Source organism: Falco naumanni, chromosome 10 (genome assembly GCF_017639655.2).
Source record: "Falco naumanni isolate bFalNau1 chromosome 10, bFalNau1.pat, whole genome shotgun sequence".
In the NCBI taxonomy this organism is placed as follows: Eukaryota; Metazoa; Chordata; class Aves; order Falconiformes; family Falconidae; genus Falco; species Falco naumanni.
Window position 1 is genome coordinate 33,844,070 of NC_054063.1, and position 16,445 is coordinate 33,860,514.

A 16,445-nucleotide genomic window follows, 5' to 3' on the forward strand; every position below is an offset into this window, starting at 1 on the left:
GATTCAGATTTTTCCAAGTTTACATAAATCAAAGCCAGGGCATATGTACTCCTAGAAAGCAGTAATGAGTACTTTTTAGGTTAAACATCCAAAATTAAAATGAACCTTCACCACTAATGCATAAGAGGAACATGTAAGAAGTTACCGTAAAAACTAAAATACCTCTTTTTTTATTGCTTAAATTGCATAGCATAAAACATAGTGTCGGAGAGCAACATACACATGTATTAAAAAAGTAAAAGTGCTGGAAGAAAGTGGAGGAATCAGCAGGTACAAAGTGCCTGCAGTTTCAGACTGGAACTTGTGTTCTGCAGTCAGCACAGTAATCATTTATTCAGAGAAAAGAGTGAAACATCTCTGAGGCTGCGCAGGCTGGCACTGATGTCACGTCTCTGCTTTAGATTGCATCTTCCCGTGTACTGGGTCATGTAGTTTTCAGGCACACGTCCCCTCCGGGACAGGATATCCACCATGTGGCTAAGCTTTGACCTGATAGTGGAGTAGTGGAATTGCCTCTCTTTATGCAGTTTTTGGAAATATTCTGCCCTGTGACTGCTAGAATATTCAAAGGACCGGAGAGAAGATACTGAGCCAGTAGAGCTTGCCAGAGAGCACTGGGATGATGATGAAGACAGGGATCGCAGACTAGAACTTGATACAGCCTTTCCAGACAGAGAAGATCCTTCTTTTGACAACTTCCTGTGAAGCAGAGGTGTTTCTGTATGCTCATCTTCCTTTGTCTGTGTCACTGCAGTCTTCAGCAAAACTGAAGTCTGAGTGCCCGTCATTCTAGCAGCAACAGAAGTTTGAGTGCCAGTTTCTGCCACTAAAGCACTGGTCTGCGTGGCAACACTACACACCATCACTGCAGGCTTCTCTTCCCATGGGCCAGTCTGAGTTGATGTGCTTTTCCGTTCCACCAAGGCCACTTGATTGCTGAACCACTCCTCTTCACAGACAGAAGAGTTGTCCAGGTTACGAGGTTTTCCTCCAGGAGTATCTTCAGCCTGATCTCGTTCTTTCAACAATTTCTTTGGAGTGCTAGCCAGTATGGCGAATTCTGCTCTCAAATTGCCTTCCACAGTATATTCTTTAGAGGACTCTGTTCTGTTCACCAGGTGATCAAACATCCCACTATTTCTGCAGCTGGACGGCCATTTAGGGCTGATGGGCATCGACTGGGCATAAAGAATCCTGAACTGAAGGTCAAAGTGTTCAACCACTTGACCTGACAAGAGCAGCAAGTTACTGCTGTTCAGCTTTCCATCGGACCACGTGAAACTGTTGAAAACAAACCAAGATTCACAGTTAATTGCCAGTGCATTTCAACACATACAGTTACAGATAGCAAGACCTGGCACAGAAGTGCTGTGCATAAGGAAAGTATAAAGTTGATAGACTATTCACTCTTCTTCAGGAAGAGCTCTATTTAGCCATGCCCAAGTGCTTTACTAGCAACAAGTGGCATAAAGCAGTTTTACAAAGCTGTTTTCAGCTTTGTGTTAGTCCCACTTAGACTCAGCTAGTCCACTTGTATACCAGGCAAACAGCAAAGTTAATACATCAATCTTGCAGAACTCCCCCTTTCTGTAGCTTCACTGGGCACCAGCCAACCGCAGTACTTGCCTGTAGGAGCCTGTTGTCACTCTAATGCCATCAATTAACATGAACTTCTCATGGGATTGCCCAACAATTTTGGCACCCGACCTCAGGTAGTACGTGTTCCCCGTGAGAGTTCGAACTCTCATCATCTGTTTCAGAAAAGCAGGGGAAAAGTAACATCAGATTTAAGTTAACTTCCAAAAAGTTTTGATTTGCAATTCTACCTGCAAGCAACTATGCTATGCACACTTTGGAAGATAGGAACAAAATGAGCTTCCTTACATAGTCTGCATGTGAGTGTTACTAGTTACGCAGTGCTATATTTCTGTTACATTATGAAAGCCTGTGGAGAGAACAGCCAGCTTCATCAGTTACTGCCCACAAAGCTAGGAGCGTTTCCCAGCCCAGGGAAACTGTCGCTGGGGTGAACATAAGCCTGTCCAAACAAAGCAACAACAGCCATGTAGCTTATATTCAGAGAAATTAAGTAAATCACCTCAGTGACATCATTCAAACCCTTTTAAAAGAAAGCAACTATGTATTAGGAAATAAATAGATGTTACCAGAGCTGTACCACCCTTGAGCTTCCCGTGTTTCTGTTTTCCTTAGCAAGCCGCTTCTTGAGCCAAAGAATAAAGCCATTTAAATATTGCAAAATTAAATGTTTGAAATTGTTGCTTCTTCAGGACAGGGATCACAGCATGCACTGCACCCAGAACGCCAGGTTGTTGCATAGCATGGCTGTAGCCCCTACATACGGATAGCGTGGGGTAGTAGATGTGCCTTGTCTGCATGTTTTTCACAGAGTTTCTGAGCAGTTTCATGTGTTGCACTAGAGACTGTACTGGAACCATTCAATATTGAGCCTTGATCTTCAGGAACTGAAAAGCATTTCAGAAAATCCCCTTTTATATCACTTATCAAAACAACAGGATGCTTTAATCTTTCAAGGGGGTCTGATGTTTTCTTTGATATCTGTAACCATCAACTGTTCCACAAAAACCAAACACAAGCCACACCCACCCACATTTGGTACTCACACTTTCCTGCTCAGGACAAACCCCCAAATTCTTGCACATTTCCAAGAAATGTGGTAGAAAGTCCTGGTCAAGTAGGATATAGACAGGGACTTTGCGGTTGTTATAGGCATCCTGAAGGTCACTGAAGATATCAATATCTGTGAAGGAATCCATCACAAGCGCAATCACCTGCAAGAACAGTGACAATGCTTGTTCAAGGGCTTTATTTTATACAAGGCCAGGTCATTGCCCCCCCCCCCCCACTTTCTCCTGCTGCTGTCACCAAGGCCAGATGCACATTTCTTTGTCCTGTAGCACAGGCCCTAGCACATTATAAAAGATTTCTACATTCCCACAATGTTTCTCTAAATTCTCTGTGTCCTGGAGTGCAAAGCGTAAGCCTGAAGAGGTTTTTCCTCATGCCTGCTGCTGCTTTCTTATATGATATCCTGTAATCTGGCCTTTCGGTCATGCTGGCAAAGGTATCACAGCAGAACTGGGAATCCAATGGCAAGTCGTCTCCACTCCTGTTTTCCCAGTGTGGCATACCTGCCACAGATAGCCACTGCCTGCAGGAGAATTAACTCAGATGGCCTCCTCACCATCACAGCTGAGCATCTCACAAACCCCAGCCGATTTCTCTTTGTATGGTGGGAAGGGAATGCTGTCCCTACATAAGTTACCAAAAAAATCAATGAGTTATGTGACAATATATAAACTGAATATACTATTTCCAGACTCCTACTAGAGGATTCTGAGTTTCCGTCCCATCCCTTCACAAGAAATCCTTCCACTCACTCAACTCAACAGTTCTTTACAGAAGGCTGGTCCTAAGATGAGAAGACTTTTCTCTCAGAGGGCCAAAGACAAGACAACAGTCCTACATTTATGAACAATCTCTCCAGATAATTCAGAGCCACATCACACACCATTTTGGTGCTACAATTTTCACCCTTCCAAACCAGGAACACACATCTACTAGGGGACACAAAGGCATAAAGGATGTGGCTTCATGACTTACTTTTCTATTCTCCACTAGACCAGCATCAGGGACAATTACAGAACCGCTTGCAGGTACCTGGCACCTGCCCTTATTAGATAGATAAGCATGCGCTGCTGCAACACACCCAAGGCATATAGGCATGCAACACAGCTGCTCTGTGTGTGGCATTGCCTGTACTCAGAGGAAACATTTCCCACAAGAACAGGCTAAGCTTTGTGTTCCCACCTGTGCCCTGCTCCCTAAGGGATTGGCTCCTATGGATGAGTTCTTAGGTAGAACACACAGTCACGCTGGTATTTCTAGATAAAGATAGTTTGTGCTTGTGCTTCTTATGTGCCTCTTGGGCTTTTCTCCACCCAATCACTTGTCTAAGTGTCAAAGGAAGATAAAGAAAAGTAAGAGGCTTTTGACAAGACCAGATGAGTAAGAAAATAACTCCTGAAAACAGACAAATCATGCTAAAAACCCCTTGGAAACCCCTGGTGACTATTCAATTAACAGTACATTGGCGTTCTAATCCCAGAATTACCAGCTGAAAAAGAAATATACTTTTACTCAAAATGAGCAAAAGTACAGTTATATTTAGAAAAGAGAAAGAAAACCATTTTCTCCACACTTATCCATTCAGGATAGCAGAGGCAAGGTAGCAAGTGTCCCCCCTTAGTCGCTTAAGCTACCCCCCCTGGAGTGAGCAGAGAAGAAACTATAGAGCATCTGAATTTTCCCTTTCCTCACATTAATCTGAATAACTCAGGCACAACTGAGCAACATCGTACAGCATCTGATATTCAGTAAATTATAGGGGGTCAAAACTTCTGTCCATTCTGTGCCCACAAAACCACTCCCTGGATCAGGCGTGTACACGGCAGCAGCAGGAACAGCTTGCCCGGCTCTCGGCTTTGTGTGATGGAAGGCATTTGGCAAGATGCTACAAGCAGGAACATTACAAACGACTATAGCTTTCTGGAGAAACAAAAGTTTTCATGGCGTTTACAAGTCACTAGACTGGTCTCATCGACCTGGTAAGGAACCTTTGAGAACTGAGTTTCCTCTGTGACCGTTTCTGGCGAGAAGCCCATCGTCCATGTCATCCTCACACACGCCCTAAGTTTCTGCACGCAGAAAGGGATGAAGCTTGGCTGCTGATTCAGGGTGTGCCATGTGCGAGCACAGTACAGGAGCCAGCGGTTGCTTCACCTGGCCACCCAAAGAGGAAGCTATTACATTTAAATTTTAGCTAAGCCAATTGAATGGCTGCTAAGGAGAAAGGTGGTTCCCTCCTGGGAATTACAGTTGGAGGCTGTAAGCTCAGGTAAAACGAGGAGGCACAGAGAACAGTTAGAAGTTACGACACCCCATGATTTTTAAGCCATACTCTGCAGCGGATCACAACCGCCGCGGCCGCAGGAGGGAAGCCCTGGCGAGCTGGCCTGCAGGCTGCTCGGGGCAACGAAGGAGGTGAAGGAGGGAAGCGGCGAGGCAAGGAGCCGTGATCACAGGGCGCTCTCTGTAGATGGCCTTTAGTAAGAGAAGCCGGTTTTGGTGGCGCATCCTTTAAGGGCCAGCAGGATCCACTCGCAAAGCACACCAGCTAGGAGCCTGGCACAGGGAACCTGCTTGAACACACGGGCGAGCTCAGCTCGAACCCCGCGGCGGGGCCGGGGAGGGGGGAGCCGGGGTGCGCCCCGCCGGCAGGGAACCGCCGGGCTTTCGCCGAGTTAAAGCCGCTTGGTCCCCCCAGGTGTCACACGGGGGAGATGCTCATCCATCCCGGTGCTGCGTTTTGCCGCTGGGGAAGGGCCCCTCGCTCACCTGCCGGGCGGAGCGGATCTGCCGCCGCACCGCCTCCTTGCAGCCGTAGATGCTGTCCCCGCAGCCCGGCTGGAAGTGCGCCTCCACCCGCGTCAGCCCGCGGAAGGCGCCGCTGGCGAAGCCCGGCCAGCCCAGCTCCAGCGCCGGCGGCTCCAGGTCCGAGCGCTCGGGGAAGTAGGTGAGCGACGAGGCGTCGAGGGAGGCGCCGAGCGAGGGCTCGGCCGCCGGCTCCGGGGCCGCGGCGGGCGGCAGGGCGCCCCGCGCGATGGCCTGCACCTCGGGCTCCGAGAGGAACGGCGGCAGCTGCTCCCGCCGCAGGAAGGCCCGCAGCGCCTCGGGGCCGCCCGCCACCAGCTCCTCCAGCGCCAGCCGCTGCGCCTCGCTGTAGGGCCCGGGCGGCCGCGGCGGCCAGCGCCCGGCGCCCTCCTCCAGGCACTGCGACGGGTTGGCCATGGCGCTGCGGCGCGGCGCGGCCCGGCGCCGCCTTTATAGCGGCTTTGAATCCAAACGGGCCGCGCCGCCGCCGCCAGTGGAGCAGCCGCGGCCCGCCCCGCGCCACGGTTGGCTGCGGAGCAGGCGGCCCGGCCCCGCCGCGTCGCTCCGCCCGCCCGCCGCAGCCCGCCGGTCCCGCGGGGAGGAGCGCGGCGCAGGGGCCGTTCGCCGCCGCCCCCGGGACGCGCAGCCCCGTTGGGCCCAGCGGGCCGCACACCCCTGCGCCCCCCCTCGGGCCTGGCTGAGGCGGCCGTTTCGCGCCCAGCGCCCTCCAGGCGGCCTCGGGGCCTGAGCCGGGCGTGCGCTGTGGCAGCCCCCCGGCCCTGCTGCCCGCGTTCGCCCCAGCGGCCCCCGGGAAGGACCCCGTAATGGGGCGCATTAGCGAGTGCCGCGGCCTAAGGCCACCCCGGCGCCACAGTCCAGGCACGGCAGCTGGGGCTTGGCCCTCCTGCTTGGCCATCACAAATTGTTACTACCTGTTGCTAAACAAAGAGCGACATCACCCACTGCCTGGATTCACTCTTCCAGACGATTCCCGGCTCTACTTACAGCTGAGTGAAGCAGGGATGCTTCAGCAGGTTCCCAAAATGTAAAGCAATTAAATAAAATTCCGTGGCGGGTTTGTATTATTAAAAGAAATTTAATATAATTTTTAAATTAAAAAATTCAATCTCTATTAAAGACGCTGAGTCAGGTGCTAATACTGTTGGACATACCCTTTTGGCATGAGTTTTACATACAATTTAAGATTTTACTCATTGCTTCAACATGTTAGGAAACCATCTCTTCATACTTACAGTAGCAATAAAGTCAATTCCATACAATATCAAATATTCTTTTTTAAAAAAAGTGTTAAATATATTAGACTCTGATTGCCAAAATGCCATTTTATACACAAAGCTGCTAATACAATACAGTTCTTACATTATTTTTTCACATAAAATACATTTCATCAAGTTTTATTTGTACATCCTTTACTACTGATCGATGGAATTACGAGTTATTGCAGAAGGCTTGCCATCGTTTGTTAGTATCCTGTACACGCAGCAGCCACACCGAGCTGTACCAGGGTTACCGACACCCGCCAGTCCGTTCTCACACTGCAATCTATAGGCTGAAGACGTAGAGGTGGTAATACTAATGCTGCATCTGCACCATTAAAAAACCCGTATCTGCCCTCCAGCTGCGCGTGGAGACAACTGCGGTGGTGTAGGTTTGGGAACAGGTATCTTGAGCAGAGGTTCCTCTCCTACAGCTTCTGTGGTTGAAATACAGCAAAATATTCTAGGTCATAATTGTGCCACAGCAGATGTTGCCTGAAGAATCTGGTGGTACTCAGATTGTGGGGGGGACACACTGAGAAGTCCATTACCAGCTTGGACAACATGAAAACAGCAGAATAAAGAATAAAGAACAACCAGGGACAACAAATTCTGTTGTACAGCCACATGCAAAACAAAACAAAAAATGTAAATATTAGCTGTGTTCTGTAGTGAGCGGCTAGACCTTGCTGCTACAAGCATGTTCTGGATTCTGTCTGCAGAGAACTGCTGTAACAAAGGAGGTCAGAGTGCTTTGTTAAATTAGAGTGAAGACTCTGCATATTGCCTTTCTTCTATCTAGGAAGTGAGAGCCAGTGATCATGAGAAAAAGTTAAAAAGCAAATAAAATCTTCAAAATCTGTTATGTTCTGAACTGTTATTCCCTTGCAAAATAGTCTGAAAGTGAAAGAACAGCACTGTATAGGCACCACAAGCCTTCCAGAGAGCAGTTACTGAGTTACCTTTAGCAAGTACGGTAAGGCACAGAAATACCCAGATGTAGGGAGAACACCTTCCAGCAGATGGACAGCAGCTCATCTATGGCTCACTGGAGACCAGTGCTATTGCTTTCTTGGTTAAGATATTCCTGTTTCATTGCTGATTTAGTTTCAGCAGAGAAGATTTGGGTAAACAGAGCTCCAAGTTTAAAGCAAAAGGACCCTAAATGCCATTTGGGAGCTTGTACATGCTTTTGACCACATGAAATAAGACCCTGCTCAATAAACTAGATAATTCACTGCCTCCACTGAGTATTGCACCGACTTGCTATTGCTATTGCCCTGCCATGCTCTTCTCTTTCCCTACTAGGAGTTCCTCATCCACGTGGCTCTTCAGCCACACCTGTAAGATGGTACCAAACCACATCAGCTAGAGCCAGTTCTTCCCACAATCCGGAGGGGTTTAAGATTCTGGAACACCACAGAACTGAGACTAAGTGGCTAAAATCACATCACTTGGTAAGTGAAATATGGACCCAGGTCTGATGTCAAATAGATCCCAGCAATGAATGGTACTTAAGCCCTTACTTAACATTTCAGTGCCAGAACTTTCTTGGTTGAGCTCAGTAAAACAGAGATGCTGTTTTGAGAGACACTTTTCTTTCCATTTAAAAAAAGTCTTTCAACATGGAAAATAAAGTTGCTGTCATCAGCCAGTCAGTTTGCTAGAAACAGTATGAGTTCAGCATACAGGAAGATTTTGCAAGCAGAAGGGTTATTCTCATGTGCAGCTCTGCCTACAACAGACCCATCGATATATCCATGTTCTCCAATCTTTGCATGGTCTGTATGAACAGCTACAGCCTTTGGCTTACTGCTCACAGAGTGGGACTCTAACCTGACCTTGAATCTGTACTTAGATGTTTATTGAGCCTAAAAACACTTGAGTATAGCATACCCCCCACCCCCTCAATCTTCCTATAATAAGCCAAGTGCTACATATACCGTTTGCAACATGATTTGTAGTTTCTACAGACTTTTAGCAATATTAAGGTCTAATGGAACAACCAAGTGCCTTCCACTGTGTACCTCGGAGCTTTCCACTGGGATGGCCTTTAAAACATAGATATAAAAAACCAGTATTGATGTAACAGTGCTAAATTTTATAATAAAAAGCCTTATTCCTACAAGTGGGCTCCTACAGCGCACGTTGAGAGTATCTATGTGTTTGTTATTCCCCCAAAAGCCTGTTTGTCTCTACAAAATAGTTTACCAGAAGTAGGTTAAATATCCACTTTACAGAATTGCTCATCCCAGGCCTACAGCCAACAGCTCCGCATGCAGCAGGAACTGCCAGCTCCTTCCCCAAGCCTATGTGCTGGTGCCCCATGGGCAGTGGCCAGTATATCCCAAATGCCACCAACACGTAAGCATGAGTGTGTTCTGGGTCACCGTTTAACAGCCTTTGCAAGTCCCACTCTGATGCAACTTCAACCCAACCCAAAGCCAATGGTAGACAAATACTTGGCATGACTGGGAAATATATCCCGGAAGATTTATTGATTACTGACTCTCTCATCTGAATAAGAATTTATTAGATTTGATCAGACGCCACTAGACTTTGGTGAGCAGGCTAGCTGGCAGTGATAAAGCCACAGGAGCTGTATTACAGCCAATTTTACAAGTACAATACAAATTCCTATTAGGGGGATGTTTTGTCATCTAGAACCTGTAATATCTTTTGCCTGATAGTAAATCAATTGTTGGTTTGCTCGAGATCACAGCTAGAGCGACAAGTTCCTGGAGTTTTACATATAAACAGAGTGAAATACCAATAGGCAAAAAGCTTTTTGTCTAAAATGAACTGGCTTCCTGCAGTTTTAATGAGTTAACAACTCTCAGTGAAAGCAAGCCTCAAACTGCTTAACGCAGTTGCATTCAGCAGTCTTTTTTTGCTTGGAGTTACATGGGATTCAATACACTCAATAGCACAAAATTGCTCTGAGAAGGAAAAGGGCCCGACCTCTCCCTCCCTGGGAGGGGAGGCATCAGCAGGGCCCAGATTTTGCACCATTAACAACCTATTGGACAGCGGCACCGTGATTTATTGCACTGAGTCCAGAATTCTCATTAGGATGGGTGGGGAGAGACAGCCCTCACCACCATGGGAGAGGAGAGGCATCTGCAAGATCATCTCCCCCTGTTACACATTGAATATAAATGTTCAAATATATATAACATTTATATATGTTAAATAGTAATTTAACAATGCTACCCAGGCTACACTTGGGGGTACCCCAGGAGGAAGAAGTTTCTCAGGGTACTCAGGCAACCCACTGTTGACCACACACAGCTGCAGTAAAGTCTCTCTAGTTACCAAATCACCTTCTTTCTACTAGAGAATGACTTTTAAAATCCTTTAATGTAAAGTCAAGCACAAGAAGTATTTTCTAGTCTTTATTTAGTATAGGCATTTCAATAATGGAGGAAGCCCTACTTCTCTGAACGTTTCAAAATATACAAAGAAAAGGTTTAAAAAAAGAAAGAAGTTTTCAACAAATTAGATCAACTGCTGCCATTTTATGATTTGTTGCTAAAACTGGTGAGGGAAGAGAATTGTAAAAACTGGCGAGAACTGCATCTTCAGAGTTCAAAAGAGTAAATTATCAGCCTAGTAACAACCTCACGTCCAACAGTGTTTCCTGCACGGTGTGGCTGTGGTGGTGACACACAGGGACCTCTGCTGCCTCGAGGAACCGAGGACGAGGAGCCCAGAGCCCTGTACTGTAACATGCCCAGCCCCAGCGATGGGCTAGGTTTGATGGGGAGCAGAGCACTGAGCACTCACCAGCAGCCTAAGTCAACTTTTTATAGCCTAGAAAAAAAGGCTGTGAGGATTCCCACGGGGGGAGCATATGCGTGAAGTGTAATATCGATGTCTAACAGCCGCCAGCTAAGAGGAAGATGGGTGGAACCTGCATTGGGTGCATGGCAGAAGCACAACTACGTGAGCTGGATTTAATCCACGGATGGCTTCCAGAGACCCAAACAGGCTTATGTTTTCAGAATTTGGAATTTAAACTGCCCAAGAAGACACATATTCATGCAGGCAAATAGTTACGTGTGCGATAGCTCCTCTGTGCAGAACAACAGTTGAAGATTCACAGTTACTTCTGCAGATACAACTTGTTAACTCAACTGTGGCCTGTTCCTCAGAGTTGTCTCCCACAGGGCGCCCTCCTTCCCCCCACCCCCCCCCACCCCCCCAGGTATGCAAAGCCTTAACTCGCTGAAGAGCTAGTGCCAAACCCCCAGGTTACACCGTGCTAGTGTTTCTCGGGTGGTCTGTCAGAGCTAGCACGAACTACACTAAACCACTGGTGTTGGTGAGCCAACCGCTCCACGGCACAGAGACTTTGCCGTGTCCTGCATGGTGCCATGTGGCTCCCTTTACATACAGGCACATAAATCTTCTGACAGCACTAACCACTGCTGATGGCTTCAGCATGGAAGCTGGAAAACAGACCGGAAAAATCTCCTGCCCTGCTGAAATGTTCAACTACCACAGCAATGATTTACCAGTTATTTATCAACAAAAGACTGCAGATAAACACACATGTTGTAACACCTAGGGAGATTAGAAATGCTCTCATGGTGTTTCTAGATTAGTGTCAGCAAGCCCCTTCCTCCTCATCCCTCCCGAGCCCTGTGGTTCTGGAAATCCAGAAAAAAATTAGAACACAAAGCATACTGCCCCTAGTATCTGTGTTGAGTGTACAGAGTAAACAAACAAAATCAATAGGAAAGTGAGATCAGCAAAAGTCTTTCCAGTTTTAACAAATTAAGAGTCTAGATAGTACAAATATGTTTTTTTAAATTACTTATCCCAATATAGACCTTTGTCAGTATTTTATTGCAGTAAAGTTCTATTGCCAGAGCCCCTTATTGCAACATCAGTTTTAAAGCCTATTGAGTGAAGCCTGATCTGAGAAAAGTTCTGCTTCAAACCTGATGGCAGTCTGCAGTGATGAGTTTACACGAGCAGAACAGGACCCAACCAGTGCACAGTTTTTGATGATGAGTTGTTGCTGCAAGGAGATAACACCTTGCAAACTTCCTAAAGCAAGCGCAGCATTGATGCTTGCTTGTTGGTCAGGCCCTGTAAGTGCTGGATCCAGCTGTACAAAAACCAGCTCTGTCCACTCTTGCAAACCTCGGGGGTGGGGGTGCTGATCTCCCCTCCAGGATGTATGCATTGCCCAGGAGTGAAAATTCAGGTCTGAACCGTCACCTTCCAGAAGGTTGGTGACTGACAGCAGGAGGCTCAGATGCAAAGATTTTAATTCAGATCCTTTCTTTGTTCCAAGGCATCTCATGACTTCCCAAGGACGGGGAGGCAGTGCACCATACCTTCTTCCCCAGGGAGCAAGACTAGGGCAACTCTTTTTACATCATATTGATGCGCATCCCTTCCTCTCCGAAGAGCCTTGCTCCACCTGCATTATTGCATTCAACTGCAATAGAAGTAATTGGCAGGGTAAAGTACAGTTCATGATGAACGAGGCCGTCACAGTCAGGATGTCCATGACCAAATTCTCCCTTTGGAATGCAAACAACCTGGCCACTGCGATTGATCCAGCCAGCCCACCCACGTCTTGTTTCTTCTGGGCTGAGAAACAGATGAGACTAGGAAATTCTGCAGCACCCGTGCACCTTCTCTTCCATTTCCTCCATGGGAGCTTTGAATTTCAAGAGGGGTGGATCACCACTGGACACTGTGTAATACACTGAGGTCCCATTGGAGCTGTAAGGAGAAGTCCTGGATCCGATTAGGTGCGACTTGGCCTCACCCCCATTCTCGGCAACTGCTCCCATGCCACTGCCGAAGTGGGTGCTGAGGAAGGGGTGGTTGAGGAGTTTGGCTGCAGCCCGCTGCCGCTTCAGTTCGGAGAGCGTTTGATGGTTGTGCTCCTTGTAGGCACCCCAGAACTGCTGGGTGTCAGGGAGCCCGGGGCTGCCGTAGGGCAGCATGTGGCCTGGATTGCTGTCAGGGTCCGCGTGCATACTCCAAACATCCCCGTTGGAAAAGGTGTACTGGTAAGTGCTGGCGGATGCCATGAGTCCATTCTGGAGGGGGATTTCAGAGTCACACTGGGTACTTTTGTTTGCTAACTCCGGAAGGAGGGAAGAGTTCTCCAGCACTGAATTCTGTAACAAGAAGACATGAAAGAAGAGCATCTTCCCCCATCCCCCACAGCACAATTCACTCCTGTGACAACTTCCTAAGCCTGCTCACACTCAGACAGGTGCTGCAGCACAAACATCGAATTCACCCAACTAACAGGACCCTATAACACTGAGCCCAAACCAGCAACATGGAACTCAGAAGGACTCACGAAAAAAAGAAAAAAAAGAGAGATAAGTAGATTAATATAACATGACAATAACTGAATTTAAAAAAAGTAACTGCAAAGCAAGATTACAATTCTTTTGTGATTACCGGTTTGTTAGCTGTAAAGAGAAATACACATGCTATTTTTTCTGAATTTCTTGGTTCAACTAGAACCTTATCTGAAAATTATTTATGCAGCTGTAAATCCAAAACAGTCTTTCCACTTGAGTGGGATATCCCAGTTCATGCCAAATGAGAATTTGGTGTTTTGCTAACATCTGATGGACAAGGTTTACAAATTTCTCAGCCACCTTCCACCCCAGGGCACCCATTGCCACTGAACTTGCGGTACCAGGCCCCCGCCTTGGTGACTCCTGTAATAAAGAAGAGATTCCTTACGGGGTCTGTATTCTCCTGGTCGGACCGAGTCTCCCCAATTTCTCCCATGAGACTCGAGTTTCTTCCTTCTTCTGCTGCCCCCAGCTGCTGCCAGACGATGGCTTCCTTCTCGCACTCCTTCCTGTAGAGGTTTGTTCGGTCGGAAAGGCTGGCCCTCCTCACCACCTTCCTGCGGGACGGGGAGAAGGGGCATCGAAGCTGTGAGCAGGACGTGACATTTCCTCTTACCTTGTAGCTCTTCTCACCTCCTCCTTGCGCTTCACAGCCTCTCCCAATGGAATGGAACGTGCATTTAGCTTCCTGGCACCCATGCAGAGCCACTAGTGTGGCTAGAAAAGGTGGGAGGAATTTTAAGGAGTTTTAAAGTAGTACTGCAAATCTGCATTAGAGGTTATACAGCTCTCCTAATGGATTGACTCTGCAACCAGTGGAGTAAACATAGAGGGAAACAGCCCACACGGGCTGTTTATGGAGTTTTGTGGTCTGCAGGACTGCTTTGGTGTCTAATAAACATCTTATAAAGACCTGTGCAAACCGTGCCTGAGCACAGCGTCTTGGCCATGAGGCATATTATTGAGAAGCTCAAGTTGATCCACTGGAAGCACTGATTCTCCAACACCAGTATCAGCGGTTTAACAGGGTAAATTCTCACCACTGTCTCCTCTGCTCACAGCAGTTCTCAAACCCCAACAGCACAAAGCCATTTTCCCCCACCAGAAATCCCACCTTTTGCTAGTGAAAGAACCCCTCTCCAAAGGAGCTCTGCTTTCAGCAACCAAAAGTCAGCTTCTGCCTTTCAGAGTTCACTTGGAAAGGACAGACGGGTTGTTCCCCATGCGCTGACTGCAGGGTGCTCCCCAACCATTTATTATTAGTTGGTTTTATATATAATTAGGGTGGCCGAGCTAATGCAAGGGTGACCCACAGGGAACAACGCACTCACCCCCGGCTGCCGGTGCTGGAGGTCCTTCGACTCAGGGAGGATTTATGCCTCATCTGAGACTTCATGATCACATCGTGTTTGTGTTTCAACTCCAGCAGCAATACTTTGAATTCCTCCTCTTCGCACAGATCTATGGCACGCACAAAGCAAGCCATTAATCAGACAGTTCAAATGTGGTACCATCAACACCATGTTACTGTGTTAGTACATACAACTACTAAGGCTAGTAGGAAGAGAAGGGAAATTTAAGCAGAATGTGTTTAGGCACATTAATCTTTAAACAAATTAGGGGAGGCAGAAAGGTTTGGATATCTAGACAGGAGCAGAAAACAAGAGCTGCTCATTGTGATGAGAGCTCAGCTTTGCAGTCATCAGGTACAGAGGGATAACATGGGTGGAAACACACAGGAGAAAGACTTGGTGCTGGACAAGTGCCTTGGCCCTTATTTTTATGAGCAGGAAGAAGTGTTTTCAGAAGTAACAAAGCAGTTGTAACTGAAGTTGCTTCAAAACTTCAGTTCCAGTTAAAGTAACTGCGACTTTGATTCAAAAGAAACCTGAAAAATTATGTTAATGCTTCTGAAAGTACCATGTGAAGACTCCAGCTTGCTTAGGGGGGAAAGCTTTTCTTAGCAATTTCTTTTTTTTAAGCTTAATAAACTCACCTATTGGCATCTCATCCAAAGATGTCCTGGCACTCAGACTAGCCCCATGGGACACAAGCAACTCAGCCATCTGCATCTAAAGAAAGGGAAAGAAAGTCAAGTTAACGGAGGTATTTCTGGGCAATCACTTTCCTCCTCAAAGCTGAAAAGCTGGAATAAGATAGGAAGCAATGGCATGCATGCTGAACTCGCCTCAAATTATCCTGGCACATGTGTGATGTTAAACTTTGTTCCCACCATTCACCTGCACAGACATACTCTCCCTGAACTTTCTCATCAACAGGTTCTTTTTAGAACCTCACAGACCTTATCTGATGCTGCCCAGAGAGTCCAGCCCTAGTACAGATTTCTTCCATTTGCAATTTGTCCAGGCAGAAAGAAATGTCACCCTCATACATGACATTTGTAACAAAATCATTACCTGTCCCCAGAAAGCAGCAGCATGAAGAGGTTCCCAACCATCCCAGTCCTTAACATCCAGGCTTGCCCCCTGGTCCAGAAGGACTTCAGCTGCATGCAGGTAACCATTGGCTGCAGCTATATGCAGCTAGGAGATAAAGAAGAGAGCATGAGACACCTGCAAGGACCACAAATGGCTTTATACATCCAGTTTCAGTGTAATTTCTTAGATAATGTCTGAGTCTAGATCTGGACAGGCAGCACATTCAACATTTGGCAGATGCTATCAGGTCTAAAGCTGTTCCCATTACTAAAACTCAGTATTACTTGCATGTAATTCTGTTTGGAGAGGAAACTGCTGAAGAATTCTTAAAATAACTTAAAATATATATAGGTTAGAAAAAAATGTTTTCACATTTTAAATCCAGGGTTCTTAAGTGCTTCCCAATCTTTAGGGAAACAGCACCATCAAAATGCAAACCTGCAATGGAGAACATCATCTGTAAATTCCGCATTCCTCATGCCAGAAAAATGTCTCTTCTTCCCTGCTTAAGAGCTGTGGATGTGATTTTTTTGATCAATTTTTCAGCCTGCTTCAGTCAGGACTCCCTTCGTGCAACGCGCTTCTACTCACACTATAATTACTTTTACCATTTGAAAATCAAAAACATTTTAATCCTTGGCTACTTTTAGTTAAGGGAATATGATTTTTCAGATAATGGCTTCCTACAACCTACTTCCTTCCTACTACAACCACCACTTTGGAGACAATAATAGTCTCCTTTAGTCCCCTGTGACACTTCATGTCTCAGAAGCTTTTCATAATTATAGTCTGCTGTCACATCTCTGAGCGAAACACTGACCTATGCACTGCTCTGAAGGTGTGAACTCCACTCAGAGCTCATCCTATTTCAATTGGGCTGAGGAGGAGAATGAAAGCTTCTTTCCAAAATTTTCCAT

The 16,445-nt window shown here is 46.7% G+C and overlaps 2 protein-coding genes across 2 annotated transcripts in view; both read right to left on the reverse strand.

Annotated features, from left to right (window-relative positions):
• Positions 1-154: 154 nt before the first annotated feature.
• Positions 155-5,917, reverse strand: LOC121094915 (protein FAM83D-like). The gene is made up of 4 exons (XM_040609069.1): positions 5,437-5,917; positions 2,643-2,810; positions 1,627-1,751; positions 155-1,281 (listed from the first exon to the last, which is right to left on the reverse strand). The coding sequence occupies exons 1-4, from the start codon at positions 5,887-5,889 to the stop codon at positions 327-329; spliced, it is 1,701 nt and encodes a 566-aa protein (XP_040465003.1). The 5' UTR covers positions 5,890-5,917; the 3' UTR covers positions 155-326.
• A 635-nt stretch (positions 5,918-6,552) lies between these two features.
• PPP1R16B (protein phosphatase 1 regulatory subunit 16B) overlaps positions 6,553-16,445 on the reverse strand; it is a 64,225-nt gene continuing 54,332 nt past the window's right edge. Inside the window, exons 7-11 of the mRNA XM_040609200.1 lie at positions 15,508-15,633; positions 15,087-15,162; positions 14,422-14,551; positions 13,479-13,647; positions 6,553-12,895 (exon numbers count right to left, since the gene is read on the reverse strand). Of these exons, the coding sequence (XP_040465134.1) occupies positions 12,374-12,895; positions 13,479-13,647; positions 14,422-14,551; positions 15,087-15,162; positions 15,508-15,633 (1,023 nt within the window). The 3' untranslated portion in view covers positions 6,553-12,373. The remainder of the gene's footprint in view (positions 12,896-13,478; positions 13,648-14,421; positions 14,552-15,086; positions 15,163-15,507; positions 15,634-16,445) is intronic.

Excerpts from the sequence above, each read along its gene's own strand:
- LOC121094915 (XM_040609069.1), bottom strand. The coding sequence starts at position 5,889 with ATGGCCAACCCGTCGCAGTGCCTGGAGGAGGGCGCCGGGCGCTGGCCG. Across the intron at positions 2,811-5,436 it reads AGATCCGCTCCGCCCGGCAG|GTGATTGCGCTTGTGATGGA; the intron begins GTGAGCGAGGGG and ends CTGTTCTTGCAG. Across the intron at positions 1,752-2,642 it reads TTTGTCCTGAGCAGGAAAGT|ATGATGAGAGTTCGAACTCT; the intron begins GTGAGTACCAAA and ends TTTCTGAAACAG.